Source organism: Rhodnius prolixus, unplaced genomic scaffold, assembly GCF_049639745.1.
Source record: "Rhodnius prolixus isolate KJV_2025 unplaced genomic scaffold, Rpr scaffold_9, whole genome shotgun sequence".
NCBI lineage: Eukaryota > Metazoa > Arthropoda > Insecta > Hemiptera > Reduviidae > Rhodnius > Rhodnius prolixus.
In genome coordinates this window covers 16,871,639-16,889,545 of record NW_027411604.1, presented here as the reverse complement: position 1 = coordinate 16,889,545, position 17,907 = coordinate 16,871,639, and the positions used below count along the sequence as shown (strand labels likewise).

Genomic DNA, 17,907 nt, shown 5'->3' with positions numbered 1-17,907 from the left:
AGATCTAATAGAAGACATTTTATTTCTAATAACCTTAAAGAAAAACCAAAATAAAATCCTATCACAGTAATCGGTAAAAAAAAGAATTTTGCCCAGACATAAACTCAATAGATATGTACTTTAATTCTTGCTTGTAATGACAAAAACTCTCTCTGTTTGGTAACTATAAACACAACAATAAAAATACTAAAATAAAATAAAAAATACATTCAAAAGAAAAAATATGAATTCTACTGACAAGTATGCAATATACAAGTTTCTAAAAAAAAAAAAAATGAAGAAGATCAATTGCTACTAATCGGAGGAATAACAAAGATTTTATTTTTCCTAGGAGCCAGGAGCTTAATTTATCTTTTAAAACAATAGTCGAATATTTTTTATATATCCAAAAGCATTTAGAAAACTTATTTCTTTTGAGCACACACGTAATGTAATAATAATAAATTAGCAATTGGCTTCTTCTTTTTAAAATGGTTTTCCTCTTAGTAAGAATTTCGTCGAGGTAAAGTTTACAGATCTGAATCTACGCTACCAAACAATGGACATTTTAATATTTTTATCGCTTTTCATTTGCATTTCATATGCCAATAATTGACATTTTCATTTTTTACAAGTAATTAATTATTAATTAACTAAGCCGGTTACTGATTATCTACGAAAATAAAGGAAATAAAATATTTGATTATCATCGCCTTTAGACCATAGTTGGAGATAAAGCCTTGCGATTGACTCATGTATTGTTTCTGTAGGTAAAATGTAGTGCAACATATTTTTCTATTCTAAATGAGGTAGCGATAACTTTATTATCAATTGACTTCTGTGAAAACATTTCGATTGAGTTTCTATAATATTTTGAAGTAAAATCGTGATAGGATGGTGACATACTGCGACGTTCACTTATCTAGTGAGTTAACCTTCAATCACGAAGCGTGATAATATTTAACTTCAAAGATGAGGCTACCTTGGATTAAAACTATTTTTTGAATGTCATAAAAGATAGTCAATTTAGATTAGCGGAGATAACTAAAGGGAGTTGGAAGCAAAAGGAAGAAAGGCTGTAGAACAAAGCTAGGGCAGATTGCTAGAGATTGTAGGGTAAATAAGCAATTAGAACTCTAAAGTGATTCAATTAAGAATGATTTAGGCCACGATTAGCCAGTAAATATTATCGCGTAAAATATTAAACTTTGTGTAAAAGATGATATGGATGCCTCGTACTTAAAGAAATATTTTGCGTTACAAGATATAAGGAAGACTATCAATACCTATGACGTTGCGTTGTACTAGATTGAACGCGTATCATTTGGTCTGCGGTATGAAAATGGCTTTATTTAAAAAAAAATACCTCGATTACCTCAGTACCATCGTGCAGCGTTAGAGAAGGAGGATGGATGAAGGATCATTAGTCATCCATCTTTTTTACCCCTTTCCAAATCTTCTTAAACGTTCCTCTTATCCACTTTCTATTTTTAAGAGATCTTCCCCCAAATCTCCTTCCTACTACTTTTGTTTCAAAAATGGCTTTCGTTTATGTAGTCATGAAAAAATGTTCATAAAAATAAATAAATAAATTAATTAAGTGAATATAATCCAAATAATGGGTATTAAAGGGAGAGCGGAGATGAAAGAAAAACAAATTTTACTTCATCAAAATGAATCGCGCAGCGGCTATAGATTACAGAAAATAATTGCGTTTAAAAACTGAAAAACATAATCTAGAAACATTTAAAAGATAATAATCTGGAAAATTGAGAAACAAAAACTTTAAGCCATAATTTTTTCCGGTGTCTTAAAAACTAATCAAATAAAGTACAAAAAGGGTTCAAATAGTTTTTGGAAAATAATAATAATAATAATTAAAACAAAAAACAAAAAATGTGATATCAATACAATTTTATTTCAATCAAATGAAGTACTATGGTAGGCGATGTGTGCAACTAGTTGGGTTCAACGAATCCCAGGAAACTATAGCTTAACTTTACGCTTCTTTTTTTCTAATTTTTGTATGAATCAAACCAAATCACTAGCAAAGTAGAGCAGATTATACTAGTCGCTGCATTTAGAGTTCTCTTACCTTCGCGCGACTTTATAACCAAATATGGACAAGGCTTAGTTTTTTATATTACAAATCACAAATGAAAAAGAAAATCAGTATGTAATACATTTGGTAAATGAAATTTAAAAGTAAAAACTTAAATTTATGCACTGAAGAATAAGAATTTGAGAACAGCATTTGGCCCCCCAATAAAAACGCAAAGCGTTCGAACATATCAGTTTTATATACACTTTGTTTAAAATTTTCTCGAAAGCGTCCGACCTCGCAAATTAAAATATTAGTAATGCAATTCTTATTTTTATTTATAAGATATTTGCTATGTATAAATTAATATACAATTTGGGCAGTAGAATAAATAATGGCTAAGGGGAAAACAAAATTCAATTATCTAATAAAGACAATCTTAAAGCTTCTTCAATCATTTCTTGTTCAACTCTTCTTTGCCTTTCTTCTTCTTCTCTTTGTTTTTCAGACAGCTGAATTGCTTTGAGCAGATCTAAATCATCGTTACTGCTGAGAGAATCATCAGAATTTGTTGCCGGCCGACCACCGCTTACACCTCCACCAATTAAACTGGCTTCTATTGCTCTGAGAATGAAAAATGGAATAATAATAAATTAGTGTAAATAATTTGTGAATCTAAAAGAACATTAGTTGGTAATTACTATCATGTCGCAAGTGTGATAGTGTCTTAACTGTCTTAAATCTGCAATAAAATATCCGGTATGTGAAACACACAACTTTCTGTTATGGTATTCCTTATAATCCTAATTTTTTTTTATAAAAATAATTTTTTTCATAAAAAATGTCGTTTCCATTAACTATTATCTAATAAATATTTAACTAGTCCTCTATTAACTTTCGGATTCAGTTTACTAAAACTTAGCTGCCACTGATATTGCCTAAACCTTTAACTTAAGATCAAATTTTCTTTAAACATAATTAAAATTCTTAATTGTTCGGGTCTTATTTAGAAATTACCTTTGTAACTGCTTCTCCTCATCGTCATCATCCGTTAAATATGTAGGCGTATTTGGTCGCTGCACCTGTAATGCCTCCCAAATATCAACCTAATAAAAATTTGCATGTAAAATACATTGCATTGTTCCAAGAATTATAGTTTTTATAATTTACCCAACGATCTACCTGATCTTCATCCTGGCCAGTTTGTAGCAGACTTTGTTGAATAGCGTATTGTAGCATGTCATCTTCTTCCTCTAAACTAACTTGCCTCCTAGTTTCACAACCTAGAAAAAATAAAAAAGGAAAAATTAATAAATAAAATTTACTAATAATAATGATACATTTATCTCTATAACTTAATAACTCTGCTTAATTATTTTTATACAATCAATCACTTTTGCAACATAATGTAAGATAATCTCACCAAGAAGAGTGTATGAAGCTGGAGGAATAAAGCAAGAATCGTTGACAATACAATGTGTCTTTCCATTCTCTTCTATACGATCAACGCCTTCCACACTTTGCTCCAAGCCAAATATATTGCCAAATGTAATGCGAGCGTTTAAAACGTGAAACAAAGGAATTTCTAAAAAAATGATTCAGAAGCACAGTATTAATCACATCAAAATAATATATTACAAATTTAAATAAACACATTATTATATTAACTAAATTTAAGGCACGTCAACATCTGAGGTTATTGGCATCTGGAGCTTCCGGCCTCCGACAGCGCGTTCTTTTTTTTTTCTTCTTTTTTTTTTGGCGCATCAACAGCTGAGGTTATTAGCGCCCGGAGCTTTTTTCAGTGCACTGCCGGCCTCCGGACAGTGTTCTCTCGTTACAGACAACACTGTCCATCACCGGACAGTGAGCTGTAAGAAGCTCCTAGGAAGAGAAAATCTAAGGGTCAGCTGCTGGATTCGAACCCGGGACCTCCGCGTGGGAGTCCAGTATGCTAACCTCATTGCTAATCCCTTCCCTAGCGTTCTCTTATTACAAACATTACTGGATGGTGAACTGTAAGAAGGTCCTAGGAAAAGAAAATCTAAAGACCAGTAAGGTTCACATTCATCGCAATGTTCCTCCACGGGAAATTAAAGAAGAATTGCAAGAAAAAGAATTGGAAGTTAGAAATAACACCAACCCCGTCGATAAAAAAAATGTTTCTCTCTACTTCATACCTCACACCGCTAGCTATATATCTAGGATGTGAGATACCCAAAAGTCTTCAACAAATCTAGTGGGCACTAATGACCATAAACGTCGATGCGCCAGAAAGAAATACAAATCCAGTGAGAAAGATCGATTTCCCAATCGTAGACAAGTCTCTATGGGCCACGAAAAGGATTCTTTCTTACAAGTATGCTCCTTTTTACTTTGTCAAGTTGACAGCACCAAGGCCTCATCCGACGAAACTAAAGCCTCCTCATTTCCCTCTTATCTAATTTCTGTTTTCACTCCTCACCCCGATTTAATCAATCCTCGATTTCGAGAATCTCTCTAGAAAGATTTTGTTACTCCCCTTCCTCTCTTGCTTCTTCTATAGCCAATCACATCATCAAAAGTTCACTTCAATTTATAACGCTACTCTGATTAATTAATAATAAAAAAAAATACACTAGATTTAAGATGAACACTTACCAATTTTAACAGGGAAGCCAGACGGTAATTGCATTTGTATAAAATTTTTTAATTTCGCAAAATGTGAACTTGAAATAGCCATTAAATCAACTATAGGCATTATCTGTTCCGGCAAGCTAAGCGGATAATCTTCACTAAGCCATAAGGTAGCCTAAAATAAGTAAATAAATTTTTCGACTATCATTTTTTTTATTCTTCTTACAGAAATAAATTATCACAACTTTAACAAAATATACTTTACCTTAAATTTTTGAATTCTTGTAGTCATTTCTTTAGGTCTTCCAATATCCCTCGTACCTAACTGTACGTCACCATTAAAATATTCTTCAGCTGATATATGACACGGATTTCCCGCATGAGAATATTCTTCCTAATATGTGTTATTATTTATTAAAATTACTTCAAGTTTAAAAAAAATACAAGTTATAATAAAACCGAAACAACTCCGTATTATTACAGGTGAATAGTACAAGGAAGTACATAATTTACATAAGAAAATTAGGCTTTAAACAAACAAATGATTCTCTTTTATTAGTAGGCTTTCTATACGAATTCGAATAATTTAAGATGACATATAAAATAGTTTATAAATTTCTTTTACCTAATACTGATTAATGAACAACAAATTGCACATTGATTTATTCATGCCAACAAACCCTTATAAAAGTGCCCTACTACAAGGTACCTAAAAATAATTGTATATTGCCTTAAATTTGTAAAGCTCTAATGCGATTTTTTTTTAAAAAAAATAGTCTACACAGCCTTGAAGTTAACCTAGTCCGTAGTCTGAAAGCTTGACAAAAAATAAAAAGATTTACATTGGCAATAATTTCTCTGTCTTGGATAAATCAATCCGTCTCCAAAAATAGTACTTTTCAATATTACCTTCAGGCTAAAATTTTTAATTTTAAAATTTAAAATTACCAAATAGTTGTTTTTTAATAGCTATCCAATGGCCTTTTCAATGTTAACATGTTGCGTAGGAGGCGGTTACTTTCTGTTTTAAACCAACTCTAAATTTATCCCAGTTTCATAAAAAAATATCAAGATTTACATTATTTGAGTATATTTTATTGAAACAGATTTTGCTTACTAATCCAAATTATTGGTTCAATCCATCAAAGAGGCTTTTAATTATTTTGTACAGATTACGCTCAAGATAAAAGTTTGTTTGAGCTTAATTGGATTTTGAAAACTGGCACTAAAAACTGAAAAGCACGCGTATTACCTACTTCTCTCTTAACCTGGTTCTAATGATCTACAAAACTTGTAAATTATCTAAAATTAGAATAAGAAAAGAAGATAAAACATAAGTTTTTCATACTTACTGGGGGCACGTTAGTAGGAGCTTTTTCTTCAACTTCTGCAATTCCCAAAAACGACTGTAGAGGAGTTTTAGCCGATTTAAATTTAGCTTTATCTTCTTCAGAAAGATGTTCACTTCTAGTTTTAGTAACAAGTTCTACATTACTCGCTCCAAACACTTTACAACACTGACCGTTTATTACTTCGGACTTATCTTGTCGCCAACCCCAAATTCCACTTTTATTTCTGCAAAGTTTGGAAAGTTCTAATAGATACTGTCAGCTTGAAATTACTTAAGTCTTAAACAAAAGAATTTAAAAAAACAACAATCAAACAAAAAAGAAACTGACCTTTCAAAGCTAATCTTATCTGTATCTAAATACGTTGTGGTAATTGGTGCCGTCAGTCTTGCGGTAACTGATTCAGGACTTGGCTGTAACACTTGTAAATTTGCAGCCGAAAGTACTCGCATTTGTTCAATAAAAACCTGTTGTGTCTCGTGATCTACTTCCATAATAGTAGCTTCATCATCTAAACAAGAACATAATTTTTATTAATATACCATAAACGTTGAAAGTCGCAAATGCTATTAGAACATGTAGCAAAGGGTTTTACTTTAATGTATTATTCAATTCTTTCCGTCTATCAAATATGATTGTAAGAAACGAACTGGTTACTGCCTCATTTAAAAAACCATCTAGCATAAATAAATACATTACACTTACAAAATAATATTAAAGTACAAAGGACTGTACATACGCACTTTATAAAACCGAAAGGGTATGTCTAAATGACTATTTGAATAAAAAACATAAAAGCTAAATTACTGTATCAAAAAATAAAAATAAAATAAAATAAAAAATGAAAGGGAAAATTTAAACAAAAATTTTTCAACTATTTAAGTGAAAATCAAAAGCTACTTCAACACTTTACACTATTTTTATTCGGGAAATTATTTCAAGGTGAACTTCCAAGTTCTACAGTGCGGTTTAATGCATTACTTGTATTCGAATTTTCACCTGTTTTTTTGCTTAAAGAGAAAATGTAGCTGCGTTTGCACCGCAGCGGAGTCAATCGTGAATTTGCTAATTGTAAAATTGAATAATTAAGTTTACATTAGATTTATTCACAAAATACAAATATACATAACTTCGTTTACTTGCTATAATGGATAAAACATTTCAATAACACACATCGTAAATAAATAAATTTTTGTATACTTTCTCTTATTGATGTTGCCCAATTTTCTTTAGTTGAATTGACTCAAATCTGATTTAGTCTAATGAGAAATGTGTAACCTCGTACGAAAAATCACGCAGTGGAGTTTTTAAAAATAATCTCTTTTATATTACTGAAGAATTAAAACCCGCACTTCACATTTTTTTTTTTTTTTCAAAGTTTTATTCAACTTAAAGTATGACTCAATCCTATAATACCTGAAATCATGAGGGCTTTTAAGGTTAATCCAGGTAACAGTGTTCTGTCTGTGAGAGAGGTGGTAATCTAGAAATAACCTGAGCTGGCGCTAAATCCAAATAATTGCTAGCACCAACAACAGCTGAAGGTCCCATACATGATGGATTGTATGAATGTTGAGACTGTCGTTATAATTGTTGATTTAAGCATAACATCCGCGGGATGCCAAATTCCCAGAGGATCCACATCTTAGAGCTCCTCCTTTGGGAATAGCTTATACACAGTAAAAGGTTAAAGTCTTCGAATAAAAAACAGAAATTAATACATATAACCAAAAGTAATATAATTGGAGAGTAAAAAAAATTAATAATAAACCCGACTTGATGTTGGTCGTTGAATTTGACTCTTCCTAAACTATTTGGCGAACTAATTGTTAATCTAAAATATTTTCTAACTACCTATGTTGAAAGTTTAGAGAAACTAATCTAGCAAAGACTTCAAAGACCTCGGCACTCTTTTAACATTCAGCCCCAGCCTAACAAGCTAAATAATGCGAAGATCTAAGAACTTGGATTCAGCATAAGTATAGTTTACCATCTCTCAAATTTACACCCACACTCAAACAAATACACTTAATCTTTATTACAACAAAACCCAACTTAGTTAATGAAAGCTCCAATAAATCTTACGTCCGAATTTGGAGTCTGTCCATACCCCTTTACACAAAACAAAATATGTGACGTAGTACTGAATTGAATACCTGCTTGAAATAATATGCATTACTTTCTTTTTTCTTTTATTTACATTTCTCTTCATGTAAATAACAAAAGCTTTAAAACTTGTATAATCAAATCCAGCATTGCCTTACATATCATTGTCTTATCTGTAGAGTTGGAGGATGGTGTGAGAGTATACTGGGCTCGTAGATATGGATAAAATCAATGATAGTTATATTTATTTGATTTTAGTACTTCAAACCTCAGTAGGCTAAAGGAACTGAGCAAAATCTGTTGCAGAAACATGAATTTTCACAGCAAACACTGCGAGGGAATATCCTGCTATATCTTGAAGTCTATTAAAAGTACATTCTACTTTCTAAAAAAAGTGTGTACTCCATTGTTTACCACCATAAAATTAACTTATCATAATTAATCTAATTTGTATCATGTAAGTTTTATTAAACTGATTTTTCTCTGTCTTTTAATTCCTTCAGCTAATTTTTGTCACTCATTAAACCGGCTGTCAAGAAGCACTGGCTAAAAAAGACTATAGAGGTGATCCCATGTGTGAACTCAATTTCAAAAACATCATCTTAAAAGCAATAAGAGAAAGTAAACTGAACTTAAGTTTTTCGTAAATTAATATTATTTATGTATACATATATGTAACAATATACATATCTCTTATTATTTATTTAGCTAAACATTGTGGGATTCTATCAGATTATAATTAGTTAGCAATTCGAACGTCACAAACAAATATTATTATTTTCCATGTGTATTCCATTTATGAATTATAACATTGCAATTTTACCTTGGCCTTGGAAGATGAAGCTGGTGTTACCTCGATGCCACTTGTTATGTTCAAAACCTAATAAAGTTGTGTCTATTCTAACTTTCGAACCTTGTTTATAAACTTTGTATGTATCACTTGGACACATGCGAGATACAAGTGGAACTAAAAAAACAAAACAAAACAATAATAATAAATTGTTCCCCCTTTTTGGTTATCGTAGAGATAAAGTCAAAAAGATTTTCAGTTACCCCAGCTTGTGAATTCCCATTTCATTTCGACATAAAAGTCTGGGGCCTGTAAAAATAAAATAAATATTAATCCAGAAACATTTTAGATATAAATAAAGATAAAGAAAAGTTATTCAAGGCGAAGCTTAAACAGTGCTAAAAAAAAAAGTTAACAATAAGTTAGAATAAAAAAATACGAAAATTGGTAGAAGTGCACAAAATCATGGGTACTGGTACACCACAAAAACAACAGAATAAACCCTAATTTCTCTAATCCGTTTTCAACCATCTAAACATTTTTTTTTTAAAGTAAAATCAAATTATTGATTTGGTCCGATTCAGAGCGAATGAATTTGATCTAATTTTTGGAAAAAAGTTATTTAAAAAAATCTGGTTATTAACACTCAAATGACTTTCTTTTTCTACAATTCTCGAGTTTCATTTACTTTCAGCGACAATTTAACAAACGTCAAAATGCTCAAATTGAATTTTTCCTTAAAATACAATATTAAAAAAAAAATCCTTTTGATATCAAAACGAAATATAGAGAAAATTTAGAAGGCATTCGAAAAAAAATATCAGACAAGTGAAAAATCTATTGAATGAGTTCTTCCGGTGTTTTGAAATTTTCTAGGAACTAAGAATTTAATCAAGACATTTACCGCTGTTTATAATATAAAACATACAAAGTCGTACAATATACTAAAATAGTACCTAAAAGGGAAGAGTAGAACAACGCAATGGGAATGTAAATTTAAGGAAGTGGAAGAAACTCCAGAAAGCTGGCAGTTCTAGACACTAATCACTTTGCAGGCCCAGGCCCTTAAAGGAATGTAAGACCGAAGATTAACCAACAGTTAATTTTGTCGCATAAGGTTTGAAGTCAGTGCGCTCATTAGAAACAAAATAAAACAAATTATTTAAAAAATTCGGTAACGGAAATTAAACATCATCAAGAACAGTTTGTCCAGGCTATAAAATTGGAGTCCAAACCAAAACTTCTCAATTGGATATATGAGTATAGAGGTAAAATCAAAATTTTACACCTATCAATTTCTATCAATTTTTTCGTATCATCATAACTATGTTGTGGTTGAATAAAGGATGGAAAAATGAATATTTCCAACAAATTCTTTGCAATAGTGAGCACTATACCACACTAATCTGTTCTTTAATATTTTACCAAATATGTATATATTTTTAAAACAAAGAAATCTTTCTTACTTCTTTCAACTTCTGCAATAATAGGAAACTTTCTTACTTCTTTCAATTTCTGCAATAATTCCGGAACACCTCCTACTCTACTCGAATATCTTTGATAATCTCTCCATTCCAATACAGTCTGTACAAGATCTGGATCTCCTGTAGCTACAGCCTCTTGAACCACTGTTACAATGAAATATATAAAATGTTTTATATTGATTATATTCCATAAAATAAAAACAGTCGTGAATACCAAATATTAATTTAGAAAAATGAATTGAAAAAAGTCAGGGACACATACCAAGATTTATCAAACAAATAATAAGCGAGTTACACAGAATGAAAATGAAAAGTGAAGCAAAATTATTTTAGAAATAACAAGGTTGGAAAGGGAATTAATTAGCTCATTGGTTAGCGTACTAGACACTCATGTGGAGATCTAACGAACCCAACTACTGCCTTTAGATTTTCTATTCTAAGAGCGTCTTGCAGATTTTGGCAGTTATCAAAAACAACTGAAAGAGGACTGCAAAATGCCATAGATATCTCAGTTGGAGACACGTCTTAAATGAAAAATGAAGGTGCGAAAAACTACTTTGTTTTAGTAAATTACTTCTAGAAATATTCTATTCGAAAAAGTGAGTTCGATTTTTCAACTCTGGAATTTAACTAGTAAATTGAATTCCTGTTAGTGCTGAGCACGTAACGAGGTCGTACATAATGATTAAACGCTACTTTAGCCGATCTAACCAAATCTCTTCTCAAGAACTGTCTTAAAAAAGATTTTCCTAATTTTATTGTCAATAAGATATTATTACGAATAAAATATCTCGCTAAAATTTATAGCGTAAATCTGCAGAATGGTTTGGGGAGATAGTATTTTTTGTTTTTTAAAATATTTTTGTTTTCGTTATTTTTGTTAAACGATTTAAACTATTCATGTTGCAGATAGTTGTGACAAATCAAAGCAACATGGCTAGCAAGATTCGTTCAAAAAAGCGAGTCAAAACTGGTCTTGAGACTTGTCGATATGCTAAGGGCCTGAAACTTTCTTAAATAAAGACCAGTAGTTAAAAAATCTTGATGACTGAGGCTTCCCGTAATACTACTAATAATAAATTAATACCGAAACTTATCCCTTCTATGGAGTTGAGAAAGGTACATTCTACATCAAAGCGCTCAATGCCAAACCCTTTTCAATAGAAGCGAATTCCACTCCACATCTCAATCTACTTTATTTACTAAGCAAATAACATCCGGCTCAAAACAGTTCGCCACTTCCAGATGCATATACCACCCACATTTATTTTTATTATAAAAAAAATGATCTTCAGATACGTGAGATAATTTAAAAAATACAATTAAATCTGAAATGACTAGCACTATAAAAATTAAATATTTTCTAACCAAAATATAGTAACAAATAAAACGAAGTCCATTACCAGTCCATCCATCTTTATTTTCCGTGTTAACATTAGCCCCAAATTCCATAAGCAGTTTTGAAGCTTCTAAATGTCCAAGTGTTACTGCTAACATAAGTGGAGAACGCCCTCGAACGTCCTTTTTTTCAAGTTCTTCCTGATAAATCATACAAATTAGTAATAAACTATTGAAAGACAATAATTTAAATGACTTCATTGTAAGGTGTAATGATGTTTTAATTAAATATATAATAAATAATATTTTCTATTATCTTTAAAATAAATTAACTTAGAGAAAATTCAATTACGAAAATTATTAAAAAGAAATTATTAGGGAGAAAAAATTGAAAGAATTCAATTAAGAAATTCAATAACAGAAACAAATGGGAAAACTGATTAATTGGTTATAAGACAAATTTTTCTCATCAGTTTCGATAAACTTTACTGTCCTTTTAGAAATCAATTCGGTTAATTCCGTGAAGTTTTGCTCTTTACGAAGATAATGATGATAATCATACAAATTTAGTTTAAAAAGGAAGGGAAATTAAAAAGTTTAAAGGCTTCATATTTCTTGTAAATTAATCAGAAAACAATTGCCAATTTGTTATTAGCGGTTTTAAAAAGAACCAGTAATTATTACATAATGTCTATAAAGAAGGCGAAACAGATATGCTATCTTTTCACTGAAACCTTTTAATAATTGTGATTTACTTGAATAAATATGATACTCACATGAGTCACTCCTTTCGATATTAGACTTTTTAGGGCCTCGTAGTCATTGTTCCAAACAAGTAAATGCAGAGGAAACTGTTCTTTTATTTGGTCCATTATTAATTTTTGATTACTTTCGGCCATTTCAAAAATTAAATACAAATTAACCCTCAATTATATAAATTTAAAACGGAAAAAACTCATCGTGAGGTAACTGAGTTGTCTTAATTGAAGCTAATTAGAAAATAAGATTAAATGTCTTATATAATAGTTATAATTTATTAATGTGTACAGACCAAAAATTATTATTTTCCATTTAAACCAATTGAAATAATGTCTTAAACCTTACTTCCACATAACCTGACACGAATGTTCCGAAATCCCGAGCCCTAGAAACCTCCCGTGTTTAATCAGTGCTGACGGAACAAGTTACAAAATTTAAGTGCAGATATTAAGTTTTAATTTTTATTTTTAAAAAATCTATGTAGTACTTAATGTACTAAAAATAAAAAAAATTAATTTTTTAGAATCTTTTTATTATCATACATTGCTAACATTCTTATTAAAACTTGCAAAAATGTTCAACACATTAAAAGACTAAAATATAAATAGAATATACAATTTATCTTGTTCAAAATGTAAAAGAATAGTAAGTAAAGGAATCGTTTTGCAACTAGCTTGTAAGTTGTCTAAATTGATAATTAAAATCTGACTTTTAAATATGAAATGTCATTAGTGTGTGAGGGGAGAATGTTTTTGTAAGGGCAAGGCCAGTATGGAATGGAACTGATTCATTTTGGGAGACGTACTTTATATGATTTAGTTAGATTTATGGTAAAAAAATTTTACCATTTGCAAATATTTTTTTTGCTCTTTTCATTAGGTAACAAAACTTTTCTGGCTCTTGACCATAAGATAACCGTGTTTGTGAAGTTAAAGGCTTAAGAGTTTTTCTACTTCTTATTTTAATTTATTTATTTATCAATGGATAGGATATTTAGGGGGATTATGAAATATCGCTCTACTGATAGAAGCAAAATGGTTGAACAGTTCATGGAAGTGAGATGTAATCCTGTAGTAAGTTTTAATACTTTTAAAAACTATTATTTTGGGTTGCAGTTCTTATATAATTTAAAAACAGTATTTTTTTTAAAATTAAGAGTATCAGTTTATATTATTTCATCTATTGAAAAGTGTGCTGTAATAAGACATTATTTTAAGTATCAGTAGTTATGTTGTAACTGCTTACAGTACAATTGTTTGTTTGTTCTTTGGATGAGTACTGACTTCATTCAAAATCTGCAAGTTGCTTAGTGTCAGTAGAATTGATCTGTTCTGCTGCTTACTTTTGTAAAAGAATCATGTTCAAGTATTTATGAGTACCTACTTATCTCTTAATAATATACATGTTGCTATCTGTACATATTTATTATATTGTAGAGGAAGAATCCAAATTGTTAGATAATTAGTGGAACGAACTTCCTTTTTACAGCCAAAAGCAGTTTTCTTTACTTGCATGGACAGTAGAATGATACCTACCCGATTTACTCAAACTAATATTGGAGATATGTTTGTTGGTAAAAACAGTTTTGTAGCTTTTAGAATATAATTTATGTTCTAAAATTGCCCCTATTTTTTTTTTTTGTCGTATGACTACTGCATGACCTTTAGTTTCTATGTAAATTTGAACCAAACAAAAAATTTTGTTTAGTGATATTTTTTTAACAAATTTTTGTTTCAAGTTTTACGCTGTAAAGCTTCTACATTTTTGTTTGCAATTTTGAGATGCGTGTATTAACTTTTTGATAATGTTTTGTTTTCTTTTTCAGTTCATTAAATTTGGTTCAACAAGGATATTTTATGATTTTCACCAAACATATTGAAAATCTATATATTTCTCTCTTATTTTAAATTGTAAAATGATTAGATTACCATTGAGAATTTTATTCGAAAATGATTAAGGGAAAAATAATTAAATACATTGGTTCTGGTTCTTCGGTGGATTAATTTAGTTTAGTGGTACGTGTAATATTGAATTTTACAGTATTCCTGTTATTTCTTACATTTATATACGAATACATTTATTTTTTCATGTTTTCCACTAGACCACATACTAATGGACTAAATTTTGAGATCCGTTTTTTATTACTTTCGCTTAAAACAATTTCCGGGAAATTTCTATATTAAAGCTTTTCATTCAATCAATTCTATTTTCATTAGGATTTGAGTATAACAGAGTTATTCCATCACTCTTGTATTATTAAGAAAACCCCATTTTTTTTTTTAAACCTCATCTAATTTCGTTGGTTTTTCTTTTCTGTGCGAATTATCTGTGACATCCTTTGGTTCAGTAAATAAAGTAAGGAGAAACAGTGATTTTAAATTACTGCCCGGAAATTTACAAGGGAAACTATCTTTACCATTGAAAATTTTATTCTAAACATCCGTTCTGAAATCCTAAAAGCTTAATGCTTATTATTTGTTTCTACTGAAATTACATCTCAAAATTCCAAACAGTGAAAAAGTTCTAAATAGGCATCCTTAAAAGTATATTTTTGTTTTTAACCGCTTAGTAAATTATTCTATTTCTTTTTTAATTATTGTAAATTTGTAAATTTCAGAATAATTAGGACTCAAAGCAAACTTCAAAGACAATAAAATGTAAAAATGATTTAAGTTTTGTTCTCTTAATATTTCATTCAACCTTTAAGCTGAAATGCAATTTTTTTAAATTAAGTTGGTTAAATACAAAAAAAAGATAATAATTTTCATTTTAAAATAGTTAATAATTGAGTTACGTCTCGTAATTTATATTTGTTCTTTCATCTATGTTTGTTTTTTGTATTTTTTTTACTAATAAATTGTATGCATTAGTTAGAAATCCTGGAAATGTGATACCTCATTCTCAACATTTTCTTGATGAGTACACAACGAATGAACCAGCTGCACTAGAACTAGGATGCGTCCTCAACGATATAAGACACATAATTGTTTGTGGTCATTCAGATTGCAAAGTGAGTTTAACGTTTTTCTTATTATTTTAATGATAAATTCTGTTTGTACTGCAACTTTAGACTTTATAGTCACAATGTCAATAAACTTCTGAACATTAAAGCTTTTTCTCGTCCAACCCAAAAGATGTGAGTCAAACATCCCGCCCTTTCAATGAAACTGAAGTCATTAATAATTTTAGTTGCTATTCCTCCCTTTGCGTCCTAGCGAACTGCAATATACCTTATGGTCCACCAATTTCTTCTTTCACTGTATATCGTCCTGTCAACTGTAGCTATCAAAAGTAATCTTTGGATATTCTTCTTTTTCTGAACATGTTCAAAAATGTTCAGTGGAATCAACTTCAAATTAATTTTGAGTGGCATGATACATGACGAAATTGGAAGAAAATTGTAAACACTATTATTAATTTTACTATTATCATTTACAACAGGAGAAATCTTGATAACAGTTTAATTTCCAAGGACCTTAAGCAAAATGAAAACATTTCCTTTCAACAAACATCAACTGCGTCATCACAATTTATTGTCAGTAGGTCCTCTGATAGTATCCCTGAGTACACAGTTACAAATCAAACAAAAACAATTTGATTATAATTGGGCATTGAGTAACGTTTAGCTGTATTTTAAGTAAAGTATAAAAATATGTAAATCAAAGGAAGCAGACGACTTATGTCATGCCTTTAATGCCATATTTTAAATTTATTGTTGTTTTTGCTTAATTTAATGAATGTGCGTTATAATATTATTATTATAGTTCAAAGGGAGAAAAAAAGGTGAAAGATAAAAATTAATTTTTACCATTTATTTTCTTTTTTATGAAAAAATTAAAAACTGAAAAGTATATAAGGTAGAAGTTACATAAAAAGTTAATTTTTACTCATGACAATATGTAACATTTAATCCTTGACAGAAATGAGTAATTACAAACCTTTAGGTCCTATAAAATTCTCAGCCCCATAAAGTTTGAACTGTATATAATATTTTAGGCTATGAATCTGTTATACAAACTACGAGATGAAGAATATTCTAGCAAAATAAATAGACGAATTTCACCTCTAAGATCTTGGTTGTGTACACATGCTTCTTCATCGTTGGAGAAATACCAACAGTTAGAGGTATTTGCATATCCTTTTTTTACTTTAATGAAATGATAACAATGAGATATTAAACTTTTTATATTCGAAATAATAGGTTAGCGGCTATCATAATCCTCTAATCTTCCAGTCAGAAACTGCACTCAGGAAATTTGTGGCTTATATTGATCTAGAAGATAAATTTTCTCTAGAAGATAAGTTATCTCAGGTAAGGAAATCGCCTAAAATAATTATATTTCAATTAATTAAATAACAGTGAACTATCTTCTAACAGCAAAGTATAAATTACCTACTTTCAGAGTAAGTCTAATTACAAAAATAAACACTTATTCGAATGAAATAGGGCTTACAGGTTGGATTCCTTACTAGGCATTCGCGTTTTAAGTAGGCAACTTTATGTAATGCAGCTCTTTACAGACATAATGCAATCGCGGTTTACCTTTTGGTTTAGGCTTTTCAGTAAATTATAAAAAATAAAAAGAAAAATCTGGATTATCCCAACAATTTCACCTTCTGTTCACTACTAATATGAACCAAATTTGTTTTAGGTACACTGTCTACAGCAGTTGGCAAACATTGCAAGTTATGGATTTCTAAAACGTCGCTTGGAACAACACCAGCTTCACATTCACGCCCTCTGGTTTGACATATATACCGGAGATATTTACTATTTTAGTCGACAAAACAAACGTTTCATTGAAATAAATGAGAATTCAGTTGAAATGCTCTCTAATGAAGTGAAGAAATATTATTCTTAAGTTATTTATAGAAGTAACCATTTTGTTTGTTAGGGGCAAGTTATGTTAGAAAATTGGGATTTAAAGGTGCCATTTCTGCCTTTAAAAACTTAAGATTTATATATCCTACTATTTGCCCGTCCCCAGTTTTGAAAGTGATGTGTTCTCATCATGTGTCGGTTATCCATATTTCGCGCCAAAGTTGGCATTTAAATTACTTATGATGACATTTTGAATCTTAACATTTCTTGCCAAATCTGAAAATGTAACTCTTAGATTGTAGAGCTGTGTGTTTCTTATTCTTAAGCAAACGTTTTGATTCCAGAAAGCAAATTTTAAAATTTACATTATTGTTAATGACTGTGATAAAGATATTTTCATGTAATGTATTTAAATTATAGTCATCATTGTATTATGTCTATCAGTACCAAAGTGACTGGTCCTGTAATAGTGTATATTGTTATACATCAATATGCTCTCTGAAATATTCTCACCGTTTGCAAAACGACTGCGCAATTTTGATTATTTCAATAAAAGTGTATGTTCGGGAAGACCAATTTTGACTGAATTGTTTATTCCATTCATAAACAATGAATAGCATCTG

General features: G+C 30.1%; 2 protein-coding genes across 10 annotated transcripts; one reads left to right on the top strand and one right to left on the bottom strand.

The window, feature by feature from the left end:
* Positions 1 to 99: 99 nt before the first annotated feature.
* LOC141454784 (ankyrin repeat domain-containing protein 13D) lies at positions 100 to 12,863 on the bottom strand. Of its 3 annotated transcripts, none has more exons than XM_074129382.1 (13): positions 12,480 to 12,863; positions 11,769 to 11,904; positions 10,385 to 10,509; positions 9,145 to 9,190; positions 8,915 to 9,058; positions 6,316 to 6,496; positions 5,989 to 6,211; positions 4,902 to 5,030; positions 4,661 to 4,811; positions 3,444 to 3,605; positions 3,191 to 3,303; positions 3,038 to 3,102; positions 100 to 2,644 (listed from the first exon to the last, which is right to left on the bottom strand). In XM_074129382.1, the coding sequence occupies exons 1-13, from the start codon at positions 12,600 to 12,602 to the stop codon at positions 2,437 to 2,439; spliced, it is 1,806 nt and encodes a 601-aa protein (XP_073985483.1). In that variant the 5' UTR covers positions 12,603 to 12,863; the 3' UTR covers positions 100 to 2,436. The 3 variants fall into 3 exon arrangements, with proteins under 3 accessions (XP_073985483.1, XP_073985484.1, XP_073985482.1); XM_074129383.1 differs by having other exon boundaries at positions 3,203 to 3,303; XM_074129381.1 differs by having other exon boundaries at positions 3,038 to 3,126; positions 3,203 to 3,303; positions 12,480 to 12,862.
* CAHbeta (carbonic anhydrase beta) lies at positions 10,123 to 17,444 on the top strand. Of its 7 annotated transcripts, none has more exons than XM_074129391.1 (7): positions 13,114 to 13,341; positions 13,451 to 13,535; positions 13,951 to 14,035; positions 15,333 to 15,472; positions 16,459 to 16,587; positions 16,664 to 16,774; positions 17,115 to 17,444. In XM_074129391.1, exons 2-7 carry the CDS (start codon positions 13,467 to 13,469, stop codon positions 17,322 to 17,324), a joined length of 744 nt encoding a protein of 247 aa, XP_073985492.1. In that variant the 5' UTR covers positions 13,114 to 13,341; positions 13,451 to 13,466; the 3' UTR covers positions 17,325 to 17,444. The 7 variants fall into 7 exon arrangements, 5 of the variants coding, with proteins under 5 accessions (XP_073985493.1, XP_073985492.1, XP_073985491.1 ...); XM_074129394.1 differs by having other exon boundaries at positions 13,115 to 13,341; positions 13,899 to 14,035; XM_074129392.1 differs by lacking the exons at positions 13,114 to 13,341; positions 13,451 to 13,535 and adding an exon at positions 10,123 to 10,149.
* Positions 17,445 to 17,907: the final 463 nt, after the last annotated feature.